The sequence below is a fragment of the Diorhabda carinulata genome, chromosome 7, assembly GCF_026250575.1.
Source record: "Diorhabda carinulata isolate Delta chromosome 7, icDioCari1.1, whole genome shotgun sequence".
Taxonomy (NCBI): Eukaryota; Metazoa; Arthropoda; class Insecta; order Coleoptera; family Chrysomelidae; genus Diorhabda; species Diorhabda carinulata.
The window spans coordinates 18,328,655-18,348,391 of NC_079466.1; the positions used below are offsets into that span (position 1 = coordinate 18,328,655).

A 19,737-nucleotide genomic window follows, 5' to 3' on the forward strand; every position below is an offset into this window, starting at 1 on the left:
TTTAAAAGAAGTATAGTTTATTGATAAAAAATACAAATAAAAATCAATTTATAATAGAATGCATGATTAAATTGATGGAACTATAATTTTTTCATATATGGATTCCCTTAAAGGTATATGTGGTGACAATAAATTTGGATCACCAAACATAGTCAAAGGTAAATTCAATTCTTTTATCCCGCATTCCTTATTGGTATATTCGCGTAGTAAATAGTTTGTCGTAAAATCGTGAAACAATCTTGTATCATTTACTCGTACCATCACATTGTCTACTCTCAAAAAAAATCTTAACAGAATGAAAAATGAGCTCGGCATCACCCTCTAAAAAAATAAGTACGGTAAATTAACAAAATCATATTTACCTTTTGATATGAATTGAAAACATGTTTTAAAATGCAGTTGATTGATTATATAATTTCTTAGAAATATTCCTTGAAACAGAAGAATATTAAATTAAAACTACTATTATTATCTGAAATATTGAAAAAAAATCATTATTATTCGAAAGAGATTTAAAGTTGAAAATATTTTCAAATAAATTTTTCCATCCATATAAATTGTATATTTAATCGTATCAGTAATTAGACAATAGTAAATCCATAAAACTAATGTAATATTTCTGTACAATTCTTGTCGGAATGTCTACGTAAAAATTGGCAGGTTATACTTCATATTTTATTATACAGCTTTTGGAGAAATAGTTTAGGTGTTTCTCCGCCTCACACGCATAGTCAATTGAACTTTAAATTTTTCATTAATACACTGATTATTTCGAGCAATATATGTTGTTTCTAAAAACAGACGGGTGTTGTACTTATTATGAATTGCCAATATTTTGACAGATTCATAATTGATAGAATCTTCATATCTTCATAGAAAACGGATAATGCAAACGAACATCTAACGGGATATAATTTTCTGTCACTTATGTGAGAGGTTATATGATTTGTGAGTGATCTCTGAGACTGAACAATTTATTTTTTATCATAATGTAAACAAGAAATTTTATTACATATTTTAGCCAATTTATAAGTTTTCTCTCTGATTTTAGTATAAATACATTTGATATTGAAGGTTTCACTGTACGGTATCTTAATATAATGTTTTTTAAATATTTCAGAAAATTTACATTCTGGAATAGCATAAAAGCATTGAGAGAGTCAGAATGAAATAAAAGGAATTGAAGATATATAGAAAACCAACTTAAAACAAAACCTAAAGAAATATTAAATATATGGCAATCCTTTTACGCGAAGAAATTCATAGAAAGAGCAGACCAAACATACATCATGGGAAAGAAGAAAGAGAAAATGCAAATGGGGAAGAAATCAGCTATGAAGAAGTCAAGGAGGCAATACAGAGAATCAAAATCAACAAAGCAAGCGGAGTAGCGAAGATAAATCCAAAAAGGTGAAATATCTGGGAGAAGGCAAGATATGATTATGGGAGATGATGAAGGAAGCATTAAGGTCCAAAACAATACCACAAGAATAAAAGAAAATTTGCTAGTTCCAATCCACAAGAAATGGGAATATAGAAATAGCGAAAGATATAGACCACTTCAGTGTTCTACAAGATATCAAATAATAGAAGGAACACAAAGAGAAGTATAAAAGAATTCAGGAAAAAAAGGCAACCAATAGAATATAATAGAAAGACTATACGAAAAAGGAGTCGAGAGAAACACTGCACTTGGAATTTTCATCTGTCTTTAAAAAAATTATAAAAGAAACTAATATTAAATCAGAAGAGACATAAAATCGAGAGCATTTAGAAGCATAAACATATCAAAAGGTCTAAAAAATAAGAAATTATATACTGCAATGTACTACTACTATATATTAGAATACACACACACACACATACACAGCCATATATACAGGGTATTTCATTAAGAATGTCCAAACTGTCTGTCCAATGAACTGTAGATTCTAGACCTCAAAATATGATGATTCTGCTCAACATGCCTCATGCAAATATTCCTAGTTTCCGAGTTCCGAATTCAAGATTTAAATTTTGATTTTCGCAATAATTTTTTATGTTTTCACAATTTCTCATTGAAAATTGGCAATTTTACGTTTTTTGGCATGAGGAATTATAATTTGCACTCTAATTTAACATTGCTATTAGAGGGCACTGGTTACACTTGTTTGTGTTACTTAAATCAAAGTAAATTTTTTTTGGGCTAAACTTGCAACGAAAATAATAAAAAAATATTAAAAAGCGTTAAATTCTACAAAAAAAAATTTACTCTTCTTTGATTGGTGTAACTCAATCGGTTATCGAGTTATTTGCTTATAAAAAGTTCAATAAATTTTAATTTTTTCATAAAAAAATTTTATTATTCCTTAAATATGTAACAATAACAAATTTGTAAACAAAAATAAAAAACTTCAAAGCAAATGCTCAAAATGCCCACCACCATTTACTTCAATACACTTTATGATCCGTTTTCGTAACGATCTCGGAAACTAGCAATATTTGCATAAGGCATGTTAAGCAGAATCATCATATTTTGAGGTCTAGAATCTACAGTTCAGAGATTGGACATTCTTAATGAATCACCCTGTATAAGTGGGTACTTATTTATGTAGTTCACAAATGTAACGTTATATTTAATCTATCAAGTGGATATCCTCTAAATTAAATTAAAATTATATTAGTAGAAGTATTAGTAGTTTCAAATTTGTGTCATAAATTGACCTGTCTTCACCAGTATTTATTAATACTTGTTCAATATCTATACTCACTAAATTCCGTTCTCCAGTCTTCAATTATTTTTTCTATATGCCTCACACAATTATCCCTAACACTACAATTTTCCACTTACTAAGGACTACAATATACTTATAATATGTGTTGGCCCAAATAAGTTCGCAATAGTAGGGTGGTAGCCTTAAGACTTCATAATTCAACAAAACAGACGTGCTAACTATGGTCAACTAAGTGTAATTTGGAGTAATGCAGTGGGTAGGCGGGTTTCAAGATCCACATGTCACAGAGAGGCTCAAAAATTAGGAATTCGAACATACAAAGTGAATTTTGTAACACCTTAGTTTAATGCATATTTTTCTAAATTTAAATTTTTTTTACATAGGCCAAAGAAAAGCCTCTATTGACTCAATCCAAAAGAAAAATAGACTTAAATGGGCCAAAGAGCATAAAAATTAGAGTTTTGTACAGTGGAGCTGTATACATTGGAGTGATGAGTCTCGTTTTGAAGTTTACGTGGGTGACGATCGAAGTAGAATTATTCGACAAAAAAATTAAGCTTTTCATCCAGATTCTTTGAAGCGGAAAGTAAAATTTCCGACATCTGTCATGGTGTGGTGCTCGGAGTGGGAAAACTGCATTTCATAAACGGAATTGTCAATACTGAAAAGTACCTGGATATGTTAAAAAAATCATTGTTGCCAACAAGAGAAGTAACATTAACCGCTGGGAAAGCCTTTATTTTTCAGCAAGATGGAGCAGCATGCCATAAGTCAAAAAAGGCCTTAAAATGGTTCTCAAACAACAATATTCCACTTTTAGAGTGGGTTTCAAGTAGTCCAGATTTATCACCAATAGAAACACTTTGGCATGAAATGAAAAAGCAGTTGCGTGCAAATCCAGTTAGAACTTTCATGGAATTAAAAAAAAAGACTACAAGAAATTTGGGATGATTTTACTCCCGGATACTACCAGAATTTAATAATGCCATGCCTCAAAGAATTATAGCTGTTATTAAAAATAAAGGGGATGTTACGCAATGGTAACTTTTAAAAGTATGTTTAATATTTAAGCTTTTCTGATTACATTTGGTTTTTGTTTTTTTGGTTTGTAATAACATATGTTAAGACTTGTAACTCCTGTAAAAGTATCTAAAATGTTTATAGAACGAAACAATTTGCCGGTTTTTAATAGCTAAAAAAGCAATAAAAGTAATTTTTTTCAATTGGGCCTACTGAAATGGGACAGGGCTCGTATGGTAAGACGCATTGTTCACTACTATTAACGACGATTAATCTAAATTAGGAATTAACTGTGCCGCAATCCACTTTGTAAATATTTCGCCGTTCATTTCACCATGGAATTTGATGACGATTATTTACAGGAATACACTAAACTGCTATTCATACGAATCCTTTCTATGAACAATAATAAAACATTTGCTGTCGTAACCTCCTGGTCCACGCACACTTTTAACATTTATTGTCCTGCCAAGAACTTAATTTGTTTTCTTTGGCATGTTCCATCTACAAATATAACTTGTCTTGAAATTATACTATCACGTTTTTCTCTATATTTTTGAAGGAAACCTGCTCTTTGGCTAGCAATATTTTTTCATTCTATTAATGCTCTTCTGTTGTCTTTCTTTTTATATTTAAATTTAAATGTTTCAATAACACCTATAAAGAGGTCCAATAGAAGGAATTGCCTTATTCTTTGTTCGTCATTTATGGTTTTGACAGTGACATGTTTCTCTAAAAAATAAAAAGTTTGAAATAATCCAATCTGTATACTCACACATTAAAATTACCTGTTTTCTAAGAATTTTTGCTACATCTCCATAAGCAACTATATAGATAATACTACATGTGCTATGTGCTTAATTTTAATTAAAGTGTAAGCTTTTAATCTAGTGCTTAAGAACATGGGACGGTATTGTATTATTGGTTCACATATGTATTTATTTACTTTGTATTGTACATACATACAATTTAAACGTCCTTAAATAGATGTTAACTTTAGTATGATACCTCCAGAACAGATGAAAGAGGTTGAAAACTCCACCATTGTTTTTCTCCATCTCAAAATATTCAATCAAATTTATAATAAACTCTTGTGCTCATGGATTGAGTTGTTTTCCAGCCTTTTTCTGAAAATAACTACAGAAATATATGAATTGTACAAAAATATAGACACTATATTTACAGACTAATATAAACATTGTAATCATCCCTTCGCACGGCATTTTAGGTGTTATAAAATGTCAAAAGTTTACAAGTTCATAATATTCGTACTTACCGATGTGAAATTAAATAAAGCGTAAAATTAGTTCTCAAAAGAACTGGTTTCAACAATAAATACACGTTCAATCCAAATATTCGCCAAAAACAATTCAGTAAACAAAGTTCACGTCAAATGCAACTTTTAGTACGGTCATTGCGTCAATTATATCGTTGTCGCTTTTTACGATTATTATGCCAATTTAAAGAAACTATTAGGAATGTCTTGTAGTTGTCTTGTGAAGGAAATATGTGTTCGATAAATCGTATATTGAGTCAGGTGATGGAAGACTTACATGGGTTGTATTTTATATACAAACAACTGAATTATGAACTTACAATTTTAACTGTACACGACGAAATACCGTTGTCATGTAATTCATCTTCGTACAACATTAGTTCCTGATAAAATAAAATTTTTTCTTTCTGTTTTAATCTCTCAATATCAATTCTCTCTTCCGTTTCAGTAATAGTATGCACATTTGACAGGCCTCCTCTATAATTGGAGCTAAAAGTCCAATCAAATGGTTTGATTTTTTCCTCCAAATTTTCTGCGGATCTACAAATATGTACAAATAATGTTATTAACAGAAAACAATTTATTGCCAAACAAAAACAACTTATACGAGGTGTCACCTATATTTATACGGTCTCTTAGAGTACAAAAATGGTGACACCTAAAATTATGTCTATGTCCCAAAAGTAGTTAAACAAAACCAACGTACGATTTTTTGAATTGATTAAGTACATGCTACATGGAAAAATAGGTAAACTTTGAATAAGGTTTCATGTATTAGGTGTTGCCATTTTCACAAAAATAAGAGTTGGCGTAGAAGTTTAAGCCCCCACTTTATTTATATAAATGTAATTCATAAAATTGATTCAGTATACATGGAACTATCAATAGTGATATTTGTTGTTTCATCATTTCATATAATTCCATCAAATAGAACACCAGGTAAGACAGGTATGATTTTTGGAGGATTTTAAATCCATTTGACCATGTCTGCCGCTTTGAAATTTGAAAATGTATTATTATTACTATTGGAGTATAACAACGACAGACTTTTATCGCGTGGTTAACATTGTGGTAGACAATTTTGAAAATACCAGAAAAACTTTGAAAGTAATCGACCAGATCTGCCATTCATTTATTTCATTCCTAACACTCTTAAAAACTTATATTTATTTCGGTAGACGTGTAATACGTTCTCTGTTTTACATTAACATAAATTAGTTGTTACTTACTTTATTACTGTGTTTATAGAAATTAATATTTTTTGTAATTTATATGCATGCATTATTCGATGGTCTCATCAAATGTCTAATTAGCAGAAGAGTTGGAGACGGATTTTTGTACAGGTGGCTGGAAACCACCGGTATGCACACACCAAAAACCTCTTCAGAGAGTCATCTGTTCTGTTTCTTTTACCGCCCATGATTTTCAGATACTTTTTTACTATTCGCCAAAACGGATACATTTCTTAATATTGGTATATTTTGAGATGCATACCATAGTTAAATAGAATACTTCACTAACCTGGATTCCTTCCATGTATCCGAATGAGCTACCTGTATATATTGTTTCCCATTACTAACTTGTTTTAACGCATCCAATGCATTAAAATCTAAGGTGAGACCTGATTTGTGACAAACTGTTAAACGATTATTTGGAAATACCATTTCGGGCAAATGAGGTAGTTCAAGTTCATTATTATATCTGTAGAAAGAATAATATATTAATATGTTTGTTACATACTTCAAATTACTCGATACTCAATAAATGTATTTCTGAATCAGTATGTATTAAAAACGTCATACATTGTATATTCTGTTACAACTTGTTCTTTACTTATATTGTATATTTAACCTTCATGTTGTTTAGTTTTTAATGGAAACTAGAATACCCTTTGCATCTAAATACTTTTTTAAATAAATAATGTTAAAAAAAAAGGTTTTTCCGAGTGTGGAAAATTAAGTAGCGCAGTCATTACAACATGTTAAGAGTATTAGGGAATATATCAATCGGTTCGTTTCAATAATTTATCAAGATACTTCGAAAATATTGAGACTTTTAGTTGAAAACTAGTAACTTAACTCGAATATTGTTGGTTTGTAAAAAGAGGAATTTCAAGGGTACTTTTGATGTAAGAATTTATGTGGTATACAAAAACATAATTGTTCAATTCAGCAAGTTCTAACAATTCCAATTTTGCTTTAGATTCTGACTCAAACACCTTATCAATTATCAGTGGCTGCAAAAAGCCCCGGTGTATCTATCAGATGACATGTCACGCAATCGGACGTCAATATGCGTTGTTTACAAAGAGTTTTGGTGAAAAAGTTGGATAGCGCAGACATTAGTCGTTAGACGCCGAGCTTTAAGCGTGTGTACAACCTACGCTCAAACCGACGTGAATCTCGACCACAAGAAAGACAACTTTTCAAGGAAAATTATCATGTATTGGCTGCTACGGACAAATAAATTGGTATGTTTCTAAAACTCAAAGATCCCGAACTTTACGCGGCACATTCATTTCGACGATCAGCGGCAGAAATATGTGGGTGCGGAGGGTAGCGACATTACAGCTGTGAAAAAACTAAAAAGGTGGAAATCAACTACATCATAAATAATTGTTAGCATAAGAAAACCAATTTTGGAAATAATTGTACATACAAAGTGTTAACGATATTACTATTAAGTATAATTATCCTGTTGTGAAAAACTATTAATGAATTATGTTAGTATTTAATTCGAGAGTAATATCATCATTACTCGGTCGCTGTACAATATACTATTACAAAGAAAGTATAGCCACTGGTTTTAGGGGTTTTTATCTTCCTATCATCCATAGCGCCCACAAAGACTGGAAAATGCCACTTTAACATATACGTGGTAGAAAACTCTCGGTTGCTCTGCGGTTGAGGAGAACATAATTATATCAAGCATGTTTGCATAGCAAATGATGCTGTTAACTATTTGTTTCATTATGAAACTTATTCACAAATGACTTATTCGCAATGCAAATGATCTACCCAGTAGATTTTATTGAACATTATACAAAAAATACATTATACAGAAATTAAATAATAAAAAATCATGATATTCTTCGTCATCTGAGGAACTGTCATCTCCTCTTAACGTTATAATTAACGGGTCGACGGTCCGATCGATCAAGTAGTCAAGATCCCACATTTTCTTCTCTTCTTTAATAACATGCTGGTCAGCTTTTCGCCAGTTCCCCTCCTTAACGGCTTAATCCTTTCACTTGCGCCCATATAAGTTCTATAGGACCTACACCCATGGCCGACACCGAAATTGAGCCGAACTGGAGGGAATTCCCCATTTTATTGCTCTATACATTTCTGAAATAGACTATAGTTAGCCTAGACCAGTTTCATGTATTAACAAAATATTGCGTTACCATAGCAACCAACAATAACTTATTAGAAGTGTCAGTGTAAAGTTTGACGTCAAAAAAGTGAACGAGAGTTACGCAATAAATTAAAAGAAAAAAGATGTCCACCGAAATTGTGAAAATCGAAAAATTGGAGTATCGAGCCATCATCAAGTACCTGTATTTAAAAGGATTAAGAGGTAAGTAGATTTACGAAGATATGCTTAATACCCTTGGCGATCAATGTCCTTCAAATGCGTCAGTCTCTGAAAATATCGATGCAGTTCATGACATGATTCTATCAGAACGTCGAATTGGGTTAAAACGGATATATGAAGCACTGAATTTTTGATACGAAAGCGTTCATCATATAGTTCACGTCAATTTGGACCTGAGAAAAATTGCTGCAAAATGTTAGAATGTTGACCAAAAGCGTGCAAGGGTAGAAGCATCAAGTTCGATCTGTGCTCGATTTGAAAACGATATAGACTTCTTAAATCGAATTGTTACTATGGATGAGACTTCAGTACATTTCTACGATCCAGAAACAATAACTGGAGATTACTATTCGACATTACTTGACCATTTTACGGGAAAAGATTAAAGAGAAAAGAAAACTATCCAAAGATGTTTTGTTTTTGCAGGACAACGCCCCTGCACACAAATCTCATGTCATGCAAAAAATTCGTGATTTAAGGTTTGAATTACCGGAACACCCCCCTTATATATAGTTCTTGGTTCAGCTTACTAGATGTCATAAGCAAGGACGATATTGAAAGAGAAAATAAAACATTATTACGAAAGTAAATCAAACTACCGTGAAATTAATGAAACCCTTCAAGGAAAAGTATTATTGGCCATAAATGAAAAAATCTATTCAAACATTTATCAATGAGTGTGAAATATGCCATCAGTGCAAATATGATAGACATCTCGGAAACTTTGAAATGAATTTGACTCCGACTGCAAATAAACCATTCGAAATCACATCGATTTCTAATCAAAAAGGCAATCGTTTAGAAATAACAGTTAAAAACTCAGAAAGTCCTGAAATATTCGTACCAAATCAAAAGATTTTTATAAAAAAGAAAGAGACAAAAAAAGCAAATAAATTTCTTAACCCGGTTAGTATTAAATCAATTAAAGTTCACATGAGTTACATAAAACACCTTAAAAAGAATACACTGGATATCGTTTATAACGACGTATCGGTTATAGCGACCATATTTTCCGGACCCGTGATTCTACAAGCCTTAGCAACGCATTTTTGATCGGAAATAACGATCTCGGTTATAACGACTGATCGGTTATAACAACTCATTTTGGTAAGACCCACCAAATTAAAAGATCGGTTTTAGCGACGCCGTTCCTGTAATTCGTAAGGAGACATTGTCTACAAAAGCCTTTATTTTTCTAGGAAACCCCTTTTGATAGAAAATCAGGTTTTAAACTGGTGAGGACTTTTCTGGCTGTTTACCAGTAATTCATAAGGAGAAAATTGCGTACAAAAATCCCTAATTTTTCTAGGAAACCTTTTTCGATCGGGTTTTGAAGTGGTGGGGACTTTTCTGACTGTTCACTCTTTGCTTATGTAGTTTAACTTTAACATTCAAAGGTGCAACTCTGTGTGGTAACTTGTGAACATCATGTTTAAAAGAAAAACTTTTACGTTGGAGGAGAAATACCTCATTTGCTGCCGTCTAGAGAATGGAGAAACGAACGTCAGCCTAGCAAAAGAATTAGAGGTGAGTCACTCTACAATATCATCCATTTGGAAAAAAAGAGAAGAGATAAAAGACATTGTTCAAAAAGGGGATTCATTAAAAAAAAAGAAACTCCGTAATTCCACTAACGAGAATGTGGATCAGTTACTTTTGAAATGGTTCAAAATCCAACGCAGTCGTAATATTCCGATCTCTGGCCCAATTCTGCTAGCAAAAGCGAATGATTTTTTAAAATCTATCCCCCGTAGTTCCAGGGAATCGGAAGAAATTATTTCCAGAAGTTGGGTCCAACGGTTTTGCGTTAGGCATGCCATTGTTTTTAAAAAACTTAGTGGGGAAGCCGCGGGAGTCCCATCGGCAACATCTGATGATTGGCTATCCAAAGTTTGGCCTACTATTCGAGAAGGCTACAGTGATAGTGACGTATTCAACGCTGATGAGACAGGTTTATTTTATAAACTTACGCCTGACCGTACCCTTCACTTCAAAGGAGAAAAATGTTCAAACGGGAAACTTTCGAAAGAAAGGATAACTGTTTTAGTTGCTGCAAACATGAGTGGATCAGAAAAACGTAAGCTTTTCGTGATAGGAAAGTCTAAGAACCCGCGTTGCTTCAAAAATGTAAAAAATTTGCCAGTCGATTATTACAATAACCAGAAAGCCTGGATGATAACCGATCTGTTCAATAAATTCCTTTTAGACTGGGACAAGGAATTGAAGAAAAAGCGCAGAAAGATTTTGCTACTCATCGATAATTGCCCTTCTCATATTAATTTGAGAGATTTTGAATTTATAAAGGTTGTATTTTTACCACCTAACACAACGTCCGTTCTCCAGCCAATGGACCAAGGGATAATACAGAAGATTAAAACCAATTTCAGAAAGCAGCTTGTTTTACGGTTTCTTCAAGATGTGGAGGAAAATCGGGAAACAAAAATTAGCATCCTTGATGCTATTATAATGGTCCACCAAGCTTGGGAAGATGTACCTGCGACAACAATCACAAATTGTTTCAAACATTCTGGTGTGCTGGGAAATCAAAATGAGGAACAACCGTCAGAACCAGCCGAAACTAACGCACTGGATGAACCTGAGTTTTTGCCGTGGTCCGAATCCTTAGAACTGCCAACCTTAATAAATAAAGATGTCTTAGCAGACTATGCAAAAATTGACGAGGGTCTCCACACGGAACAAGATATTAGTGATGAGGACCTTATCAATGAACTTGACGCCGATATTGAAACCGACAATGGAGAAGAGGATGAAGAAGAACAACTTGACATCCCACCGTTAACCGACGCATTGAGGGCGGCACAACTTTTGAAGAAATTTGTGATGTGTGACAATCAATTTTGTACTCAGAATATAAAATCTGGACTTGTTGAAATCGAAAAAAAAATTTCGCGCGAGTTTTATCTAAAAAAATGTAAAAAACAAAAAGTTATTACCGATTACTTTTCAGCTCGAAATTGATTTTCCTTTTATTTATGTTAATTATTTTAAAAAATTAAGTTTTATATCATTATCAATAAAAAATTCTATTATTATTATGTTGACAATGTGTAATTGATTTAACAAAATTCCTATTTCACATTTGCTTAATGTAGATGTCATGATCGGTTATAACGACGATCGGCTATAGCGACCAAATGTGCCTGGTCCATTGAAGGTCGTTATAAACGATATCCAGTGTATATTCTTTTGACACGTGATTATCATTCCAGGTTACCCGGATTCCTAGGATTCAAAGAAATAATAAACCTCCAAGATAACTCGAGCAGTTTACTACCCGTGAAGCTCGGCACCGCAAAAGTAAAGGAATATAGTAACTCGATATTTTATTATTATGATGTAAATCCCATAGTTAAATGATTTCATAACTTCATAAAAATAAGCATATACAGATTTTTGACACTGTAATGAGGAACAAAATTTGTAAGGAAGAAATAACTAATCACAAACATTTCTTAAAATTTGCAGAAAGAAAAATAGAAACAAAATTAACAGAATTAATACACCATGAAAAAATAACCAAACGAGGGTTAATCAATGGCCTCCGTTCAATTTTTAAAACTATTAGGAGGAAACTCAGACTCTGGTGACGGAGAAAGGTCATAAAATAAAAACTCAAAATTCTGTAGAAATATCTTTAATAAGAGTATTCAACAAATAAACCATAATCAATTTATATTAAAACGCAAATTGTAAACAATCGATTCATATATAGGAAATCAATCTAATTTTGAAACCAATACCTTCGTAACGGACGTAACCTTTCAAATCTTAAGCTTGTGCGAACTGCTTGATTCAATATTACAAGGTATAGAAAATTCAGTATCATTTGCAAAGGCTGGGATCATTCACTCTAGTTTAATAAAACCTAGTGAAATGTTCAAAATTTGGGAAAAATTATAAAGTAATGTCAATGAAGATCGAATGCCTTTAAAACTAAAAATAAACAATATACCAATTTTTGAAAATTTAATGAGAGTCTCTTATTATTTAAGGATAAGGAATAAGATTTCACATGTGCCTGTCCGAAGATGTTTACCTTCCTTAGCTGCACCCCACGAAAGCTGAAACTTCAGGGAGGAATTATGGCACCCATTATGTATAAATTCTAAAAACATGTCAGGCAGTTAGTTAGTTAGTTGTCACAGAATAATAATAAAAATAATACAAAAGTGCAATTTTTTCTAAATGTGTCATTTCTTCACAAGGTATGAAAAACATTGTGTCAAACTGGTTATATAAATAGGGCTTTAAATTTTGATTTTTAAACAGCCTTACGCTCATAAATAATAATTTTAATATGAAAACTCAGTAGTATAAGTTGAGTTAGTTCAACAAATTTAAATCAGAAGATGAACTATTTCAAGCAATAATTACAGCATGAGTGAATCGATTATGTCTTTAGTAATATTGTCCAGCTTTCACATTGTTCTTCAATCGTATGATTAACTGCTTATTCCCAGTTTTCAGGCTTCACATTATTCACAACTTCCAAAAACATCTGTTTAACATCAATTATTTCAAAAAAATGAATGTTTCTTGAAAGTGCTCCCTTTATCTGTGCTCATACCAGTTCGATCGGGTTTAGTTCGCAATGATATGCTGGAGATCCAACCACCTTTATTCCAAAATTTTCTGCAATTTCATATTTTTTAATTTTTCTCCACGAAGGGAACACGAAGAATACATTTCTATAGCCAAATTTGTTAATTTTTTTTAACCACTTGGTTGTGGACAATTCTATTATTTTCTTCAAAACCATCAGCCTTCATGTCCTTTGAAGTAGTGGAGGAAATGAAGCGCTTACAACAATAAAAGAGATGGTACCAAGGCGAAAAGGGAAGTCGAAACCGCGTCGATCCAGCGGATTGGTAGAAGGGAAATACCGGTAGTCGTCTCAATATTTGTAAAAGAAAAGGCAGTTCTCGAAAAATCCAGCAGCCCGTACACCACGCAGTCTACAGCAAAGACAAGACCCGGAGCAGACTAAGTGACCGAAATTTTACTAAGTACGTAAAGAGTTTCTGCACCAGTCCCTCCGAACTTAAGTGGGAGAAACTCAGGTAAGCCGATATAACTCATTGAATTGTGAGAGGTAGGTCAGTAGAAGTGATGGCAGCAACTGCTGGAGACCCCGCCGGACCGTTCAGGTTAGAATCTGAGGATAGTTTGTGGGATTGCTGTTCCCAACCGCAGAGCTTTAGGTTTCGTGGGTTGAGAAAACTGCAGCTGAGTGCGTTAAGTATTCACATCTCAGTGGTGGTCGTGTTAGAGCGTTCAACCAAAGGAGAAGTGAGGAAACTGCTAGTGGAGGCGTATTCACACTCTAGTAGGAGTCGCAAGACTGCCATTGATGGCGCTTTGTTATCACTTCTTAGTTGTGGTTGTGATAGTGCCTTCAGCCAACCGAGTAGGAAAACACTTTGAAAATTGATTATCGCAATTAAGAAACGCGCATTTTGTGAAAATTGGAGTATAAAGGACGACTATTTAGAATCGATTCAGTTTGTGCTCTCGAGAGTACCAATGTCTCCAGATGATGGAGACATTATTTGCGAAGTGAATTGTGCATTAAAGCGATAGCAAGAAACACACTTGGATAGCACACTATTGATTGCGCAAATCGTTGCCTAAGATTTCCTGAAACATTAAGTAGACCAGAATGTCCTAGCCTGGCATGTTCCTGCTCTATTAGTCGGTCAATTATCATATCATTAGTGTATGGTGAAATAGGGAATTTTTGGCCATAATTTATGTACGAAGTTTGTAACCGACCTCCAACTCGAATTGTATGTTTATCATTCAGAAATATAGGCAACAAAGATTCATCTAAATCGGGTTTATTTTTATCTAGGGGTTCTATTTCCTTGTGAAAAAGTTCCTGTTGAACTTGTCCTAGTATAAGGGTAAGGAAATGTTGAAGTTCAACTAGAAGAGGGCCTGATTTTTACAACCTCCTTATGTTATATTGTACCCAAATCTAAATAAATAGGCTACAACTCTTTAAAAGTTAGAAAATTTTTACTATTTTTGAAAATTTACCCAGTGAAATTGGATCAGCGGTATTAAGCTTACTCTCTACTATTCTTTTGTATGCTAATAACCCGACGAAATATAAACTGAGAAAAATCACTAGCCCTATATTTCACCCATCTAAGTGCAACATAGGAGTCGGTCAAAAGATTTATAGATTCGTAACTGTAATAAGAGGAGAAAATTTTCTGAGGTTTCAAGCATAGTAAAGATAGGAGAACTGTCGCACAAAGTTCTAATTTAGGAACAGGAAGTTTATTCTTGAGACGACTTACAAGAAATTTCGAGGCTATAAGTGTAGAAAATAATGTTATCAGTGTAAAGGACTACTAAATATATGGAAGTGCCATAAGCGGCTAGGCTCACATCACCAAACTATGGAATGACACTCTCAGAATATGTTTAGTGTCTACTAAAAGTCGACAAATAGGAAGCTGTGATAGCTCAGAAAGGATGGTGTCGAAATTTTGCCATTGTTTTAAAATATTACTATCAGAAATTGAGCTGTCTATCTGGGCTTGCCAAATAGATTGCATAATAATTTTTCCAATGACCATCAAGAGGTTTACTATAACTAAAGGATCGAACGTACTAGCGATAATAGAAAGTACAATTCTTTTTGTTAAACATGACATCTCGGACAGAGATTATTTAATTTGATACCTGATACCTTTCCAAGGTAACATCGTTAAGAGAAAAACCAGTATCAGTATGTGAGGAAAAATCAAAACCTATACTACGTTTACAAGAGACTGAAATATATCAAACAACAGCTTTGTGAAGCTAAATAATTGAGTTTATTCGATAGATTGTAAAACAAAGACAGTGGTACCACTCTAGCGTGGTCAGATACTGGGTGGTGTTCCTATATTCGACCGACAACGATCTACCATAGAAAGATCTCAATAAACGATTCATTTTTATATAGGAATACGAATCCTTACGGGCCTAGTTGAATTTACAGATTAATTAATTATTTAATTTTGAATAATGATTAAGCGTAAGCACTTTAAAACAAATAAAAATTATTCCTAATCTCAATTTCAAACAAAAATGCATTACAATAATAACAAAATTCGCAATATAAATAATAATAGCACAACTTACATTTAAACAGCACTGTATTACAACAATAACAAAATTCACAAAGTTACAATAGTTGTTCAAACTGTTGGCCGCTTACTTCAATACACTTATTACACCGTTTTGTCATTGAAAAACGTGTCTTTGAGAATAAATCTGGAAGAAATATTAGACAACACAAGTGGTTTCAACATGATGAGGCATCTGTTCATTTTGCTACAGCGGCAAGAAATTATTTAAGCAGACGTTTTAGAGAAAAATGGATTGGTCGAGGTGGTCCAATTTTTGACCTCCAAGATCACGTGACTTAAATCCTATCGATTTTTTTATATGGAGCTATTTGAAGTCCTTAGTGTATGAAACAATGATCGAATCTGAACAAGACCTAATAGCTAAAATTCAAGCTACGGCAGAAATCATTCAATACCATCCAGATTTATTCTCAAAGACATGTTTTTCAATGACAATACAGTGTAATAAGTGTATTGAAGTAAGCGGCCTACCGTTTGAACAACTAGTGTAACTTTGTCTCTTGGAGAAAACAAGAAATTATTCACTGCTCAACCAACAAAAGTATTGAATTTAAAGATAATTTGATAAAAAAAGAGCTATTAGCTATACCAAATTTACACAAGCATCGTTTTATGAAATACGCCGTGGAAGATATAGTAAAAAAACATATAAACATATATCGCGAACTAGATCCTATAGAACTTATATGTGCGCAAGTGAAAGGATTTGTAATAAGACATAACACGACATTCAAAATGAAAGACGTTAAGCTACTGTTTGATCAAGCCATTAGGGAGGTGACACCAGAGAACTGGCGGAAAACAGTCCAGCATGTCATTAAAGAAGAGGAGAAAATGTGGGATCTTGACTACTTGATCGATCAGACCTTTGACCCGTTAATTATAACGTCAAGTGGAGAAAACAGTTCCTCAGATGACAAAGAATATTATGATTTTTTATAATTTAATTTCTGTATAATGTTCAAAAAACAATAAGTGTACCTAATAATATATATAATGTCTAATTTTTATTCTGTTGAAATAAAATTCTATCCTTTTTACAAGTATCCTACCGGCACGCTTTTAGCACACTATTTTCAGTGTTTGTAAATGGATAGCAATAGACTAAACCCATATATTGACCCCAAACCGGGTGGTACTACTGCACTTGATAAAAAAGAATTTTTTTAATTTTACAATTAAATCAATGCCAAATTATGAAAGTGGCTTAAATATTCGTTGGGTCACTCTGTGGTCCCTTTGCATACCTAATGAGATTTTATTACTCTATACCTTTCTGAAGTAAAGTACAGTTTAGCTATACACATTTTGAATCTGTCTGCTCAATTTCTTCAGCAAGTCCACGATAGCTTAAATTACCATCAACATCTACTTCAGATAAACCTGTTATTTCAGACTGCAAAATCTGATAATTTTGATAGTGACTAACTAAACTATCTATCAAATAGACTTTTTCATTGAATGAAACAACAAATTTTTCTATACGAGTCAACTAGCTTTTTACACCAGCTCGTTTATATTTTAAATGTGCTATACTAGTAGCCATTTTAATAGTGTAATTAATCAACAGTAACCAGAATAAATAAACATATAAATTGAGATAAAAATAGAATAATTTACCTGACTTTTCTTAAGTGTGTGATATCAAAATCAATAATGACATAAAAGAAATATCATAGACAAGTATATCTTAATCAAAATCTAAGGGTATGGCTAATAATATTCTATAATAGGTACAACCTTTGAAATGAATGTTCATCAAAAATATGATGAGCAAAAAATAGAACTTAAACACAAAGTACATTTTAACACACAACGTCTTGTCTTTTTATTCGCGGGTTGAAACTTTAAAAAAATTAAAGACCCACCGTATCTCTCCTGAACAGCAAATAAACAATGTAAATGGTTATAAAAAAGATATAATAAACCAATATAAAAATGTTTCAACTCTTCGTTACTAAACCTAAAATAGGTTTAGTAAAGAAGAGTAATTAATATCTAATTGATTATTCAATTTAAACTTGGCGCCAATTAAGCCTCAGCCAAAATGAGCAAAAGAAATTATTCCAAATTTACCAAAGATAGTGTTCTTGCCTTGGAACGTATGCCTCAGCTTAACCAATTTATTGAAAAAAATAATATTCATAACCGAAAACACTGAATCCAATAGAATTAATTTGGGGAGCAATGAAACACTTTATTCAGGAAAAAGTATCAAATTCAATAAAGTTGCTGATTATGGAGAAATGTAGAAATTAAAGAGAGAACATGACTTAAAATTTTAAGTGAATTTGATTCAAAAAGAATTTTTTCACTTAAAACACCTACATATAAAACAAAATATTTTAAAATATTAAAATTATGAATTATGGATCATATGCTTTTTATTATACTTTAATTTATCTTTCATTATGTTAAATAATGTAAACCCTTCACAAAACAAACAGTACTACTGAAACTAACAGGTTTTGTTTTATTCCCTATTGTTTCTTATGGAAATGTTTAATTGAAATGTAACTTACAAACAAAGTAGACATCGTTCTTCTGGTTTAGAGTTGCATGCATCATTATTTGTACAAATTGAATGAAGAATATGAGATTTTGTAAATTTCATCGTCCAGTCATTTATTGTATACTCTTCAGAATTCACTGGTAACCTGTGTATTTCAATTTCCCCATTATTTTTATTTACAGTGCACATCTTGTTTGAAAAAAAAATTATTAACTTAAGGTACTACTTATTATTAATCACTTTGAAGTTTAACTGTGTTTTCAGTGTCAAGTGTCATTATGTCTTCTTCTTCCATATCATTAATTCTTCTGGCCTCCATCTGTTTTTGTATTCACAATTATTACCGTTGTTCTACAAAGGTTTAATATTTCGTGATTCAATATTGTAGTACATTTAAACCATTGCACTTATATTCTTACGTATCTATTAAGCTTCACGTTAAAGTGTTGAGAAGCAAACAAATAAAAGGTAAATAACTCGTACGGAGGCAATTGGGCAATCTAAGAAAACAGCTGATCTGCGTTTAAAGTACGAGGCATATTTTTTAAGTAAGTGCCGTTTTGCGATTCCGCCGCCCCAACCCCAAGGTCGACGTTCCGCACATGCGCGCTGGTTACCTACATCTCTTATTTACGCACTTACGCCAGTGCATTGACTTTCCTTGAGAGGTACCACAATGAAGGTGAAGATTTTTTAGACCAAATTGTTACTGGTGACAAAACATGGGTGGCCTACGTCACACTAGAATTGAAACAACAATCCATGGAATGGCGACATTCATCATCATCCAAAAATGTGAAGTTTAAGCAAACAATTTCTGCCCGAAAAATCATGTGCACAGTTTTTTGGGACTGAAAAGGAGTATTGCTAGTGAAGTTTCGGCCTCGTAATGAGACAATCAATGCAGCGTCTTATTGAGAGACATTGAACAATCTGCGTCGTGCAATCCAGAACAAAAGACGTGGCAAGTTGAGTAAGGGTATCGTTTTGCTGCATGTGGCTAATCGGACCAAAGATCTCATCAAATCTTTTCAATTGGAAACTCTAGATCCTCCTCCCTTTGAAGAAACACCTGTGCGGTCAGCGTCTTCAAGACGATAACGAAGTCAAAACAGTTGTGATACAGTGGTTAACAAGTCAGACGGTAGAATTTTATGAGGAGGGTATTCAAAAACTGGTGCCACGTTATGACAAGTGCCTCAATATTCACGGAAATTATGTAGAGAAGTAGATTAAGGTACAGGCTTTCATGTAAAAATAAAATGATTGCGATATCTTTGCACCTCTTTTTTTAATTCCAAAACGATACTTACTTAAAAATTATGCCTTGTAGCAGCCGTGGAGTACCTAAGTAATCGATTTTCTCGTATGTACCCGTCTTGTTTTTTCGTTAGTTAGAGTGATTTTGTATTTTTTTTTTGTTTATAAGGTTAAGAGGACTTCACTGATAGT

At 32.8% G+C, this 19,737-nt stretch overlaps 1 protein-coding gene across 1 annotated transcript; it reads right to left on the reverse strand.

Annotated features, from left to right (window-relative positions):
• On the reverse strand, positions 1 to 18,610 carry LOC130896280 (TIP41-like protein). Its single transcript, XM_057804273.1, has 4 exons — positions 18,296 to 18,610; positions 6,532 to 6,711; positions 5,331 to 5,550; positions 1 to 321 (listed from the first exon to the last, which is right to left on the reverse strand). Exons 1-4 carry the CDS (start codon positions 18,472 to 18,474, stop codon positions 67 to 69), a joined length of 834 nt encoding a protein of 277 aa, XP_057660256.1. The 5' UTR covers positions 18,475 to 18,610; the 3' UTR covers positions 1 to 66.
• Positions 18,611 to 19,737: the final 1,127 nt, after the last annotated feature.

Coding starts and splice junctions, on each gene's coding strand:
- LOC130896280 (XM_057804273.1), bottom strand. CDS start 18,474: ATGTGCACTGTAAATAAAAATAATGGGGAAATTGAAATACACAGGTTA. Junction 6,712..18,295: donor GAACGATGTCTACTTTGTTT/GTAAGTTACATT, acceptor TTCTTTCTACAG/ATATAATAATGAACTTGAAC. Junction 322..5,330: donor CGTCGTGTACAGTTAAAATT/GTAAGTTCATAA, acceptor TTATTTTTTTAG/AGGGTGATGCCGAGCTCATT.